The sequence below is a fragment of the Lagopus muta genome, chromosome 6 (assembly GCF_023343835.1).
Source record: "Lagopus muta isolate bLagMut1 chromosome 6, bLagMut1 primary, whole genome shotgun sequence".
Taxonomy (NCBI): Eukaryota; Metazoa; Chordata; class Aves; order Galliformes; family Phasianidae; genus Lagopus; species Lagopus muta.
Window position 1 is genome coordinate 24,947,090 of NC_064438.1, and position 15,361 is coordinate 24,962,450.

General features: G+C 39.6%; 1 protein-coding gene across 3 annotated transcripts in view; it reads left to right on the forward strand.

Annotated features, from left to right (window-relative positions):
• The window catches only part of MAPKBP1 (mitogen-activated protein kinase binding protein 1), a 92,771-nt gene that overhangs the window by 66,419 nt on the left and 10,991 nt on the right, over positions 1-15,361 (forward strand). For all 3 annotated transcript variants that reach the window (XM_048950178.1, XM_048950179.1, XM_048950180.1), the window contains 9 exons: positions 530-593; positions 2,827-2,952; positions 8,014-8,162; positions 8,729-8,778; positions 9,295-9,531; positions 10,480-10,649; positions 12,182-12,327; positions 12,827-12,997; positions 13,875-13,962. In XM_048950178.1, the coding sequence (XP_048806135.1) occupies positions 530-593; positions 2,827-2,952; positions 8,014-8,162; positions 8,729-8,778; positions 9,295-9,531; positions 10,480-10,649; positions 12,182-12,327; positions 12,827-12,997; positions 13,875-13,962 (1,201 nt within the window). The remainder of the gene's footprint in view (positions 1-529; positions 594-2,826; positions 2,953-8,013; positions 8,163-8,728; positions 8,779-9,294; positions 9,532-10,479; positions 10,650-12,181; positions 12,328-12,826; positions 12,998-13,874; positions 13,963-15,361) is intronic.

Sequence of the window (15,361 nt, forward strand, 5' to 3'; positions counted from 1 at the left end):
GGCATATAAATTTCTGGAAATGCTTTTTTCTCCTGGGGACTATATTACTACCTAATACTAGTCAAAGCTTTCTGAAGGTTTCTCCCTCCCGAAGTTTACCTAGAGGGTATTTTGGACTAGGTTATATTTGAGTTATAGCTGTAGTTTATTTCACTCCAGTTTAAACCCTTCTAGAATCAATTTTGCACACGTGCATGCCTCTTAGGCTATGTATTTATTTGCACAATTAGTAGCCTGTATAAGGTAGTCTTTGTTTTTTCAGTGTATACCATCAGCTCTTGCCATGCAGAGGCTATTCCATTATAGCCAAGAAGAAACTTCAGTCTTCATGCTTATTTTGCCTTATGATACCCTTTGTATTCTTTGTTAGATGCTTATGGTAATTGGGACATACTGATATGTCAAGTGTTGGCTTTAATCTGTCTACCTGTCTTCAACTTGGCAATTCAAATTCTATTTGGCTAATTATCTGTTCCACTTATTGGAATAATTAAAGAAAGGTTTATTAATTGTTCTTTATTTCAAACAGAAATTGTGACTGGGATGAAATTCAGTAACGACTGCAAACATCTGATCTCTGTTTCTGGTGACAGGTAAGAGGGGATTGCTTGTTTGTGATAAAACTTTGTCATCTTACACTAGAATTAGTTCGTCCTGAAGGAAGGTTGATTTATTTTATGAGTAATGTTTTATGAAATCCAAAGAAACATCAGAGCTTTCTGAAGCCAATATGAGTACTGTTGGCAATGGTTATCCTTCCATAAAACAAGACATCCATGTGAAATGTTTTGGTTGTGGTTTTCTGAGTACAGGTACTGTTCCCTGCTAGAAAGGAGACAAAGGATGTGGCCTGTTGCCTTACCACCCCCAGGTCTATAGCGTAATGCAGTGTAATGGATTTTGTGATATTACAAACAATGGTGCCGAAACTTTGTATCTTAGGCTAGAGTTTTCATCAGGTGAATGGGCCTGTCTAGCAGAAAAAGGATTTGGCTTGTCCCCAGTCTTTCTGCTCCTGTTGATGTGGTCCTTTTCCCTGCTCCCCTGAGTCAGGGTCTTGCAGCTGACTCCTCAGTAAGGTGATGTGGATCACTAAATCAGCCCTCCACCTCCCCCCAGCTATGGTTTCTACTGATTTATTGAGCTAAATCAGCTAATCATGAAAACTGTAAGTAATCACTAGATTGAGCCTAGCTGCAGAATAAGGACTTATTTTGTTGTAGATATCTGATAAATTCCAGAAATGTGAAAGGTTTGAGATACTCAGTTATTCTTGTGATTTTAGTGCATTGTTCCCTCGTTGACATGAGTGTCATTTTCTTCACTAGGGGTGTGGAGGAGGTGGATGAGAAGTGAGAAAGGGATTCATGAAGAACTTAGCTGTAAGGAGAATAGAAATTGTGTTTTCTCAAAAGAAACCAGAGGAAAATAGTTTGTTCAAACACTATAGCATGTGTAAAGAATGAAACAGAATACAAACAAAAATGGAGATGAAGAAGAGCACAAGGACTGAGAGACTTGGGAGAAAATTACTGCAAGGGAAAAAAAAAAAAGTAAAAGGAATAGTAGAAGCATTCTTATGCAGAGCTTCATGTCAAATCGCAGTGTATTTACAAGTTCATGCTGTTTGCTGCAAGGTTTGATTGCTGTGGGGGTGGGATAAATGAATAAGCTATATTTGCTTTCTGAATTTGTTTATTGCTTTTTGGTGTTGTCTTGGAAGCCGATTATGTTGCTGTTACATTCAAGAGAGCTGCTGTTTGAGGAGAAGCAGCTGGCTGCCTAGGGTTGCCATAGCGCCCAGATGCAGTGCCTCACAACTTTCTCTTTGCTAAAAATCTGAGGAGGGGAATGACAGCTGTTGATGAGAAGCTTCTGTGTCTGTACATGACTTGAATAGCTGGGAGTGACGTTCCTGAACTTTGTCACACAAACAAGTAGGACTGAGGGGTGAGAATTGTCAGCTTTTTGGGAATATATCCACAGGCTGTTTTCTTGTTTGTTTGTTTCCTTTTAGTGTAGCATGAAAATGAAACCTTTTAAAATACCTTTATATGAGATAAAGTAAGCAGAGAAGATACTGTTGCTTTTGGCATTTTTTCTCTGGTCCATGAGACTAAAAATTCATGATTGTTGTTCAAAATGACAGAGCAGATGAATTTTTGCAAGCAAGCAAGGGAAAAGGGAAAGGTTCTTGTTGAAAGTTCCTTGGTGAACTGGAGTACCAGTGTATATGGTGACACTGCCAGTTCTTGAAGATGGATTCCAAAGTAGCATGCAGGATATGATAAGTGATAGCAGTAATACCGCCTCTGTTTCTACATCAGTATAAGTACATCCAGCTAGACAGGAAAGATGGGTGAGATGAAAAGAACTAGTTAGCACTGAGATTATATTTCAAAGAAAATACTGGTTGCTTTGTTTTCTATTACCTGAGGATTAAATACTATATTCTTTAGTATGATGTGGAAATTTTTTTTTAAGCCAGATTTCTGAAGAAAAGGAGATCAGTGAGATGACACTGTTTGCTTCATTTTCTTAAACACTTTTGAAAAGCTGGTCAGATAGAGAAATAAAGGTACAAGGCTAGACATGAGACTGAACAAAACTCTGCAGTTACTCTAGTCCATAGGGAACCTTTGCCAGGCAGGTTTTATCTTTTTGTCATGAGGCATGTGGTGGGATTGAGTTTCCATGATGCTGCTACTCTGTGTTTCTCCCTCTCACAACTCAAAAGTCTTGTTTGCCTTTGCAAAGGGAATTGATAATTTCAATAAAAATGAACTGAGGCTTAAACCCAGCTTCACCCACCTTTCCTTCTTTCAGTTGTATCTTCATCTGGCGCCTGAGCTCAGAGATGACCATCAACATGCGGCAGCGACTATCTGACATGAAGCAGCGAGGGAAGCAGGCAGAAAAGTCTCCTCCACACAAGACAGCTGGACTTATGAGGTGAGCAGAATAGACTGAGTGGAGCTTGTTGGCTTTTTGGGGCTTAAAGTGAAAAGTATGGTGCTGGGTTCAACTAAAAAGTTTCTTCTGTTTCCACTGATACTATTTGAAAAGTTCTGACTGTTCTCTTGTGGTATTTGTGCCTTTCCTTTGGATATAGAAACCTGACTGTGGTCTTCCAGACAGGCTTACCTAGTGTTGCTTCACTGATTGCAGTATGCATATAATGTTACTGGTGTCTTAATTTAGTTTACTGATGTGGTCAGAAACTTCTAATAAGCAGTTTATCTAGCAGTGCTGAGATTAGTACAGGGCGTCCCACCAGGGAAGAATAGCTGCTTCATGAATAAAGTTCTGTGAGTCTGGGCTTAAATGCAATTTAGAAATCATTTTCTGCAGTGCCAGTACTGAAATATGCCTGTGAGCTGTATGAGTTAGCCACGTTGATTATAATTCTGAAAGAGTTCTTACAGTTGTGCTGTTTCTTTAACTATTTTCAAGAGGCCTTGGAGAAAGTCTCCTTTAATTATAAATAATGAACATAAAAATAATTTCCATGAGAAGTTCTTGCCGGCTGAATCATACTATTACTTCTGCTCAGTAAACAACGTATCTAAAAGCAAACTACCACAGCCTACAAACTGAATAGATCTAAGTTTATCTGGTGATATTTTTTCTTTAAAAAGTCGTGCTTAAAAGCAGGCCCTGTTTTTATACAGAACACGAGTGGCAGAGAACTATGAACTACTAGTGTAATGTGTGTAGTTTCTCTGTACTTAGTATGTAGCTGAGACTCATTTGGCCAAAAACAATGCAGGAAGGGGTGCTAAACAAGTGGGATCAAAGTGGGGGAAAAGAAAAAAGGATAAAACAGCTTTTTGATGCTCCAAGTATCTACAATTTGAGTTTTGGGTATAAAGGTGCCAAAGCATTGGAAGACTTACCATACTGGTCTTTAGAGTATCACAAGGAACTTCCCGCTCCCTTAAGGAGCAAGTAGCATTTGAACAAGTCTGTCTGCATAGTTTCATTTGGGAAGGTCTTGATCTGCTCATTCTTGAAACAGCTCTTGCCTAGGAATTGTTTTCAGTAATGATATGAGAGAACTCATGAAGCCTTTTTTCTAGCCAAAATTCTGGAACTGTCAAGCTATGTGCTTTTTATAGCAGACTCCATTATTCCAGCAGCTGCAGCCTTACCCTACTGAGGCTCAGCCTGTGACAGATAATCCCAGTTCTCTTGTGCATTAGGTGATACTTGCTTCCGTCACACATGCTTGCTAAAGGGCGGTGTTAGTGCCACGCCAACTTCAGCACTTTATTAAACTTGTTTGGTAACCTCTTTGCAAGCTTGGAATTGTCTTGTTTGGTCAGCTTTGAAAGCTTGTTTTCGGTTTTGATCGACTGCTGTGGTCTAGGGAGATCAACAAAAACGTAACTCCAGAGCATTTTGGATTGGGACTGGATATGGAGGAAGAGCCTATTGGACCAGCATTACTGAGGTGGGAGAAGAGAAACAAATGAATCTGGTTTTGTAGATGCTTTGTATCTGTTCTGGTTGTGTTCCGAGTCTGAATGGGTTGGTGGCAGTGGTGTTACACTTAGTGATATAAAACCTGATGTCTCAAAAAGACTCACAGTAGCATAAGAAAGCTCTGAACCTGATAGTTTGTCATTTGTTTGACTAGGTTTTGTCTGGAATGGTATTGCTAGAGTTTGATGGGGGTAGTGATGCATTCTACTAGTTCCATAATGTGAGAGTATGGTAAGATGAATAACCAAAATAATACTGGGGAAGAAGAATGGACTGAGGAGCAGTGGGGAGCTGGAACAAAAGCACTCTCTGTCCAGCTGCAATTGACAGGGCAGGGATTAACCCAGGTGAATAATCTCTGGAATGTAAACACAAAACATGCCTTTCTGGGTCAAACCACTGGTTCATAAAGTTCAGTATTCCGTGTCTATTTAGTGAAAGACTTGACAGCCTTGTTATATGGACCTTTGCAGTGTGCTCACCTTATGCTCAGTTGTTGCATTTGGGGTGTTAGGTGAATCTGTGTGTTCCCTTTAGTATTTGGTCATTGTTCACTGAATTTGTATAAATCTCTTTGGAACTTTGTAATATTCTCTGCCTTTGCACCCCACATTGTGATAAGATACAGGAGTTCACTTCTCTCTATGGGAAGAAACATTTTTTTCTGTTTTAAACTACACTTCTGCTAGTTTTGTTGAAAGTTCCCTGGCTCTGTGAGCTTTAAACTATAGTTCTGCATCCAGCTATCTGTCATATCCAAGGTTTTGCAATCCTCTCTCATCACCTCTCCCCATCCAACCTTTCCAAACGAAATCCTAGCTTTTTTTAATACCTCCAAGAACTTCTAGAGAGACTAAAGCTGCTGCTCTGAATGGTTTCTGCCTCCTTTGATGGGATGTTGATTTATTTTGGGACTAATCTGACCTGTATGACCCACAGTTTTCCACATACCTTCCAGTTCTCTCTCTGGCTGAAGAATTGCTGATGTATGCTTTTCTCTTATCTACTGAACACGAGAAGCTTTCATTGTTCAGGATGAAGAACTTGTACTCAGCTGATGTTGCTGATACATTTTGGTTTTGAGACATCTGAGTTTTCAGCAAAGGAGTCATGTAGAATCCTTTTAATACAGTTTTGATTTTGATCCAAGTATGCATTTATTGTTTAGAAAAGCTTGTCTCAATTTTTTGGAAGTTTTAAATTGATTTTATTATGGAATGTTTAGAGGGATTATAGCCTTGTTTATACATTTTGATTTTAAAAGTCACTTTTTCTGTGACTGGTTGAAGCACTAGTATAAATAGCAGATAGAAATGGTATCCAAATTAAATTATCTAAAATTAACATGTGCTTTCGAAAAAGTACAGTGTGCCCTTGGATCTACTTGGAAAGAGCTGCTCCTTATCAAATGCTCAGTGGGACTTTAGTCCAGTCCAGGAAAGCTGTGCAGTTTCCATGTCTCAGAATAGATTCGGCTTTTGATGCCAGATCAAAAGTGGTGTCTGAGTTGAGCTGCCTTGGTTTTAACACCAGGGAAGCTGTGAAGGCAGCAGCAGCAGCACTGTGATCTTTCTGTCGGAAGAAGTTGGGTTACTTTCATTTTAAGACTCTCAGGCATTTGACAGAGGGTGGAATCTGCTGGTGTGCTCCACCACATAAGATGTTAAAGTTTGATAAATAGGCATCTAAAGCTGACAATGTAAGTAGGGCAGGATCAGAGTGGCAGTACTGATAACACATCTGTTTAAATGGATAGATGACATTCTTGTGTTTTGGTCTTGTGTTATTTTAAAAAAAGAAAGAAGGGTTATATTCAGGAGATGTAAAATAATACAGAGTGCCCTAGCATTAGATGTTTTAAAAGTAGAGCTCCATGTGGCACTTATAAGTCTGTGTTATATGAGTGTCCTAATCACTTTCTAACTGAAAGTCCAGCCCTGCCATTGACCCTTTGCTGTTAGACCCTGCAGAAACCATGAAGTGCAAGACCCAGGCATGGTGCTAGAAGGGAGTAGCTCCTTAGCAAAGGAGTGAAACATCCAACCAGTTAGATGTTAAGAGGTCTAATAATTCAGCCCTTCTTTCTTCATAAACTGCTCATAGAAGCCTGATAAGCACAAGCAGAAAGCTGCTGTCGGAGTCACTGATACAAAATTGATACTGCCTGCCATATATAAATATAGTATGCCTTGCAAGATAAATCTCCTCATAGCTTGCACTTCATTGGGATTCCCCTGCTCAGACACAAGAACGTGAGAATGACAAAATGGACGCTTAAGACCATGGAAAAGATGAAGAGACTGACAAACTCAAATGTCAAAAATAGATAGTACAGCCAACATGAAACTGTTTCACTTGAGGACTCAACAGACTACGCTGTCAGTTCATTATTCTTTTGCCAGCACACCTTAAAGCTCATCTGAAAAGGCTGGATAATTATTGCTCAGCCACTCCTAACAAAATGCAAATTAAAGTCATGCCACTATGTGGGAAGAGGAAAAAATTATAATACCTTAACGAGTGTTAAAACTATGTTTTAATATTGTCTGCTATCTGTCAGCTGCAGGAGAACTTGGTTCCTGGCCAGGCTACTCTGCATCTGGTAGATGAACTATATTTATCTCATAAATAATGCTTGGTACTCAACACCCAGCAGCAATATCCTATAAACGTCACTAATGATGAGTTTGGCACTGCAGCTTAAGGCCATAAAGTGGATGCTACTCAAATTTATTTTGGGGATTTTTCATTTGTTTAATTATTGTCCAAAGTGGATTAAATCATTTGGTTCTTTTGAATGAAGGGGTGAGGGGAGGGACAGGAAAAAGGGAGGAAAAAAAAAAAAGATAATAGATTGGTACAGGTAAGTGTCCTTACTCATTGGGAAATTCTGTGCTTGTGTCTCTGAGGTCTGTGTGGAAATGCTTGTTTGATCTACTTCGATTAAAGATCTTCCCAAAGTATGTTTTATGTTATTCCTTGTGCCTTACGGTTAAAAAATGCAGCATGGCACTCTTACAGTGTGTGGGCTGTGCACCATGCAGAACCTGCATGAAGTCCTTGATGTGAACTGACTCCTATGTGATAATTCGCCATATATCTAGTTGCTGTCAAACAGGGAATATGTCTATGACATTTTTGATGTGTAAAATAATTCCGGAGAGAAAATACTTAAGGGTGGGAAAAACACTTGACTTTCAAATATGCTGTACTGTCCTGGCTCTGAAAAGGAAAGCCAAGTTTCATTCTACTTAAACTGCTCTGGCTCATTTACTTTTGCTCTAGCTTCTGTGATCCTTCCACGCATAAGATATAATTTCTATAGAAGGTTCAACACACCATTTTGCAGGGTTTAACTCATATTATTTCTCAAGGAATGAATTTTGCTAGAACTAGGAATGTTTGTTAGAGTTGAGACACCACCTGAGTGTTACCTGTAGTGGGGATAAAATGGAAAACTGTAGGATTTTAAATGGTGAGCAGTTCTTGAGAGAGACTGTAATACTACTTCAAATTTCTGCTTCCCAGGCATGAATCCATCTCTGCCCTATCCTCTGTGCCAGCACTTTCATCAGACAGCGACAAGGATGGTGAAGATGAAGGGAATGACGAAGATGAATTAAGTGGGCTGCAGTCTTTCCATGTTCAGTCCAACTGCAGCACTGAGAGAGACTCAGGTAATAATGGAAGAGGGGCATGGGCAGAGATTGAGAGAAAATGTCATGTGTGTGAAGTGAGGAAGAGACAAGATGCTGAGTTAGGGACAATAAGGTGTGGGCAGAAAGAGAAAGTCCAAAACACAAATGAGTGGTTCAGCAACACTAGGTAATGTTGCCAATTCCAGCATCTAAAGAGGGGTGTATTTCAGAGCTCAGTTGTTAAACTGCCAAGTTTCCTCCTAGTTCCAGCTGCTCAGGCAGTTTTTGCATTGGTGCCCTGGGGCTTGGTTCTACTGTCCACAGAAATCCAGTGTACCGTAACTTTTTTTTTTCCCCCAAGCCTTTGATGGACCACTACACAGTGACAAATGTTCTGCTGAGTCAGATAAAACCATATGTCAAATTGTCTGTTAGAAATTTGATATAACGATTTGGTAGTGCACAAGAAAACGTTTTCACAGCAGTGCATGGTTTCAGGTGGTATAGGAATGCTGCAGTGGAGAAAGATGAGATAAGAGGTCTTTTAAAAAGGCAAACTGCTGGCCAAAGATATCAACCTGGTATATATCTTTTTCCCATTCCAGATCCAGATCTTACCCTCTCAAGAAGCCTTTCCCATTGGGAAATGAGGAGGGTGAGTTGCTAAACCTCCAAATTGTAGTTCTAATGATGGGGAAAGTGGAAAAGAAATTCTTACATAGATTAAAAGTTCTTCATTTACACTACTGGAAAAGGTACAGCTGCAGTGGGAAACCATTGAGAACCTCCTTGGTGAAGAATGATTTGGGGATGGTGAAATCATGCCTAGTTAAGAGACTATTTCACTTCAAATCTCGACATCTGTATCTTTCCATCAGATGTTGTGCTTTGGTCCCCTTCATTTCTGCCCTGAATGTCATATAGAATTGAAGCTCATCATATCCTTGGATGTGAGTGAGGCACTTAAATGCTGAGTCATGCAAAAAACTGCAACAAAACTGTAATCTTTACCTTAATACCTTTAAGATTAAGTGAGGAAATTTAAACTGTTGGAGAGCTTTGGGGCTTTTATGAAAACTGATATAATTGTGTTTTGCTACAGGCTGCATGCTTTCTATCCTGTTTTTCTGTCAGCAGAGCTGAATCGTTAAGACTGTCTGTCTTTCTCCAGGCCAAAGAGATAGCAGCAATCCAGCGTTCGGAGGCACCAATGAGCAAAGTGCCTCGACAACGTGGGCGCTGGTCCCAGCCAACCAACAGTATAGAAATGACTGTGAAATCCATGCTTGACTTGCGTCAGTTGGAGTCTTTCTCTGTTTCCCGTTCTCCAAGTCGAGATTCACTGTCTCAGAACAGCAATGGGGATGATAGAGAAGAACAGGCAGATCTCCCCGTGCACATCAACAAAGTAAGGGCGATGCTTCTTGCTGGAGATGAATCTACCCCAAGTACATCCGTCTTGCCTCTGTTCTGTATTTATTACTGTATGATGCCATTCTTTATATCTTGAAATGGAACTAAAAATGCCTTCTGAGAAAACTGCTCAGCTCTGTAGTTGTTAGTACTCAGAGCAGAGCACATATGGGATCAAGGTTTACTTTCAAATATACAGGGAATACCTTGTATTTTCTCTTAGTTCCTTGATTACTTGTGGTTAAAACAAACTGAGCATGGAATTACATGCATGTGTGCCCAATTTCCTGCTAGGAAAACTAACTCCAATATATTGAAATGTGGCTCAAATGAGACCCTTAGCTGTGGGTTGTGCTAGATTATTGTCATCCTTGAAACATAGCCATGATCTCTGTCTCTTAGCCACAGCAAGCAACGTTTTCATACTTCAATACTTCGTAACACATAACATGTTCAATACTTCAGAAGATTAATACCTGTTTTCCAGTAACAGCGTGTCCTGGTGCTTACCCTCATTAGCTTTTTCTTCTTTTGTAACTTTGTGACTTGAGGAGGAGAGTTTTGGACTCACTGTGTGCAAATCAGCCAGTGATTTTTAGCTTTGACCCACAGACTTTTCTGAACTATGCCTGATCGGTCTGGAAAAGGTAATAGAAGCACCTGCTTCCAGGTAACTTATGCTTCTCTTGTGAGGACAGAGAGGTGTGAGGAGTCTAGCATTCACTGTAGAATTTTAGGGGATTACAAATCAAAATTAGAATAGGAAACTACAACAATCAAACTTCCTAGATGAGGAAGAGAGAGACATGGGAGTGTTGCCTTCTAATCTCAGATTTTTTAAATTATGTTCTCTGCTGTAATGTGTACTCTCTAGCTCTGCACAGCAGCTACTGACTTGAAATAAAAACACTGGTAATATCTAATATTCTGTATTTTTTACTAGGTTGGAAGCTCAGTAGCTCCCCAGGACGACCGATCTTGTGCACGACCTCAAGTGATTCGGCTCCTGTCTTGTGAAGAGGGGATTTTCTCTCAGGAACTGGAACCATCTGAGAGTGAGGAGTGTGTAATCTACCCTGAGCAAGATGAAATCCATCCCACAGACCCTAGCAGGTTAAAAACAAAAATGAGCCTTCCGCTGTGTATGGCTTACACCTTTCTTGTTCTAGGTTGCTTGCAGCTCGTATGGTAACTTAAATGAGTTGACTTACTGTCTAATTGATGCCAGGTACATTTAGTTGAGGGTTTTATGACATCCTGATGCTAAAGGAGGCTGAAACGAAGAGGGCACCATTAAAATAATCTTTCATCTGAGGCTGTGTGTTAGCAGCCTCTTCCAATATTTTGCTTTCTCCCTTATCTGGGTTGAAATAAGCAAGAGAAAATTTGAAAGCTGGAAAACCATCCAACAGTGATGTATACAGGATAGTGAAACATCTGCCTGGGAGAAATGATGCGACACTATCATTTGTGATAATTTCAAACCTAATTGGGCTAGAATCTAACACATGTAGTATGTGATGACACTGTTGTGGAAAATGTAATAGGCTACATGAGTTAGAATTTGCAGGGATGCTGGAGACAGTAGAGAACCTTTGAGTTCTCTACTAGAGAACCTAGAGAATCCTCTGCTGTTTCTTCTGTTTGAATTTTACTTTACTGAATTTTCTGCATTGTTTCATGTGCCGTTTTTCCTTCTCAAATATTATTCTTCCCTTCTTAACCTGATGCTAATAACTGTTTAATTCCCTATGTCTCTTCCTCCTCTGTTACAAAGAATGAGCTGATAGTTTAGATAGACTTTTACACAAGAGAGTACGTGCCAAGATTTTGCAGTTGAAGCTGCTAGTTTTTTTTCTCAGTTTCTTTTGATTTACTTCTTAAACTTTACTATGATAACAGTATGGACAAACCCACATGCTGTTCCAGCATGTAAGAAATGGAGGCATTCTGTTGATGTTGGATTGGGGCTGGACATGTCTCAAAGTATGCACATTTTGCACTTGTACTGTACTTGCCATTCATTTCCATTGAGTGACTTCTGCAGTCTACCTTGTATTGCCCTCAGGCATCAGGCAAAAAGAGCAGCATCTGTGTCACTCAACAGAGTATGACTCATAAAGTCATAAAAGAAATGAGGAACTCTGTCATACAGTACTGTACTTTTATATGATATTCTTCATATTAGTCTTGCTCAAATCTTCTCTGTTCTGTAACACTAAAGTGACTCAAAGAAATGGGTTGTAAACATGAAAAAAAATTACTGTATTAGGGCTAAAATCTCCGACAAACTGGAGTTTGTATCATGTGCCCGATCTTAGTCTTGGTCTACTTGATGAAAACACTTCTTGTTTTTCAACTGTACTGGAAATCGAGCCAGGGCAGTGCAGTGCTGATACCTTGTAATCATGGGAAACTGAAAACACCCAGAAAGTCAGACAATCCCCTTGAGACTTCACTGTCCAAGCTTAATGAAATGCAAAAAATGTATTATCATGAAAGAAGTAAACTTTTTCTCTTGAAAGCCTTAATTTCGTAATCAAGGTTGTTATTAACACAGGTAAGGCCTTAAAGTTAGACTGCACTCTTCTTTAAATCTAAAACAAGTCTCTTCTAGTGCTGTATCTTTCCTGTCTCTCTTGTAGCGAGTACCAGGTAAAAGCACTGCCCCATGGGAAGCTAAATAGAAGTTATCAGACCAATGGATGTCCAGACAAACACAGTCCAGACAGTGCCTGCTCTGTAGATTACAACAGCAGTCGTCTTTCCAGCCCAGATTATCCAAATGAAGGTAAGATGCAAAGATATTATAATATTATAATTTGTACCTGATGTGAAACACTGCAGGAACTTGGTTGAACTGTGTTGTGCTATGTTTATCAGCTGTGATCCTGATCTCTAAGTACTTGATCCTCTTCATGAACTGAGCTGAGGTCACATTCCTGTTACTTGCACTAGTAGTGCTGTAAAGATTTAGGCTCATCTGAACAGGCACTTCAGTGAAGCCACTGTAGAAGCACTTGGTTGAAGTGCTCTTGCCATGTAAACCTTTGACTTTTTCCTCTCACTAGCAAGAGGAGACAGGCTTGGTATTGATTATCCCCTAAGCTGTGCTGCCTGGGTGTTAGAACAGAGAATTTGCATTTAATGTTGATTGACTTGGCAACTGTAACACTTTGGATGTAAGTTGCTTAATTTAGCATATTTGCTGAATATCTTTTTAAATCTGATATTACTGTGATTATGCTGTTGCAGCTTATATTTTATTTTTGGTTTGTGCCTTTTCCCAGATTCTGAAAGCACTGAGCCCCTGAGCGTGGATGGCATCTCAGATCTGGAGGGAGAGGAAGGAGAGGAGGATGTGGGTACCAACGTGCCAGTGGGAGAAATTCCTCAGATACCTGATCAGGAGAAGTTCCTCAAGCAGCATTTTGGGACCCTGGGCAGCACTGATAGAAAAGGTACAGCTCTCTACTTAGTCTGAGCACTTTCTCTGTGAGATCATTCTGCTGTGTAGAGAAGTATAGGGAGGGGGAAACAGGGATTTAGTGAAGAGATGCCTGAAGATGAGAGGCGTCTGACAAGTCTGTTGTTGTGTGTGTTCAAGTCTCTCTGGATCAGATTGAAGTCTGTGTTAGTTTGGGTTAAGTATTGTCCCCAGAATCCTGAAGAGCAGTTCTCTTGTTCTAGCACTAGTTTTTCATAGTTTATATGACTATTAATTGTATGTATGTCCCCATAGGTGGTGTGTAGTGGCCTCTAGTGGTATGTTAAGACATAACAAATGTCACAAAAGAAAAGGCTGGAATACTGGGTGGAGGGATAGAATAAGAGGAGACATCAGAGTGGCAAAGGAGCTGGTTAATCTCTGTTGACCAATTCCAGAACAAAGCATATCTTTCTAGAATTGATAATGGTTGCATGTAGCAGTGTCTGTGTGAGCTATTTGTTTTAGTAGTACTGTTTTCTTTCCAGTTGATTGATTTGTTTCCTGCTTTGATGCCAGTACCTCACAGTCCTACAAGCAGGATAGAACACAAAGGGAAGAGAAAAAGGAGGAGGCATACCCCTTAGGGAGATTAGCAGTTTAAGGCAGAGTAATCTAAGTAGAACAGAAAAGGCAAAGGCAAATTAAATTATTTAATTCTGTTGTTTTAGCTCAAAAAATCCTCATGAATATGAGGGGAGAGGGAAATGCATTCAACAGTCTCTGTGAGGGGAAAATGTATATATCAGAATGTTTATTTGTTTTGTAACTAAATTGCTCTCTTTTTTTTTTTTTTTTTCCTTTTTTTACCTTTTTTTTTTTTTTTTTTTTTCCTCCTCTCATTTAACCAGAATGTTTAGGTGGTTCATGTAGGAGTCTGGAAAGAACTGAAAACCTCAGCATTTCATCTCGCTTTCTTTCCCAGTCTCCAGCTCTCAGGTATGATTCCGCTTGTTTTGAGTGTCTGTCTGTCTATTTTTGCTAGTGTGGTGAGGTCTTGTACTAGGCCCTGGGCCAAATTAGAAAGCAGACTTCTGCACCCAGCAGGTTGGTTGTATTTTGGACATGTGGTCCTTTGTCACTATAGCTGTTTGGTTTCTTCCTAAAGCATTACTGTTATTTTGTTCTTTTTTCCTCTTTTGAAAATCTGATTAAGCGTTTTATGATTAATAGCTTGATTGGTTAAGCTGCAGGAATCGCTATCATCTAATTTACTCTTGACCATTTATGCTCTGTTTATTCTTTTGCATTTCATTCAGCTTGGACAATGAAAGTAGGCTTGTCAACTTTTCCTTTGTTTTTACAGTCCTTTCTTGACTTAGCCTCGTTTCTCAGTCCCATGCCTTCATAGGATACTCCAGTCTCATACAGAGCCCCGTGGGAATGTTATACTTCCAAAAAGTCCTCAACTCTAAAGCATCTCAGAAGGCCTCTCTGAGCTTCTTTCCTTGGGTTTTAAAAAAAAAAAAAAAAAAAAAAAAAAAAGGAACAAAGCATAGTGGTGGTGTAAATACTTCTGTTGATTCAAATAAATGATTAAAACAAAAACCTCATTTTTATTCCTCCAAAATAACAACATGGAATCTTGGCTTAATTTAATTTAATTGTGTAGAATGGAGCTGGGTTTAAGTACATCTGTGTTTTACCAGCTACGTCTAGATTCACCACATTATGGAATTTTTTTTATCATTGCTTTATTCAGACGCAGCTGTTGCTGCTGTCAGGAGTGCTTCTTAGTCTATCTTGCATTGAAATCTCGTGTTTAAGAAGAAAGTCAGCGGTTAGTTATTGTGTAAGCTTCTGGAAACTTGCAGTGGGGAATGAAGGAAGTTACTGGCACTTTAGAGGTGTAGTAAGTGAGGTAGTTCTAAGTTATGAAGACTTCCATGCTTTTAATCTGTCTAACATACCAAACTAAAAGTTGCCTCCTTTCTGACGTAAGCCCTCTGTACTTGTTTGAAATGGTGAGGAAACAAGACTTTTCTCTTGAAGATACTGACAAGCTTTCATAGTAATAATACTTTGATAAGTCTACAAAAGTATAATTACTTTGTCTTGGAGTATCTTGGAATGTAAAAGAATTTATTGTTAGTAAGGTGAGCTGAGAGAAGGGACATGACCTGACTTTACCCATTCTTCCCTCTTCCTGGAACTTTTCCTTCTATCTTGCCTTCACCTTTTACGAAGTCCCTCCCTGAAAAATTAACTCAGTGCTACTTGGGATTGAGTAGCCTGGTGTAGAATGCTTTAAGATCAGTACACCCAGGGATAAATGGAACTGTTAAGAGCTTAGGGCAATTCTCTCTCTTTAAAAGTCTAGGTAGGGTAAGGAAAGGCT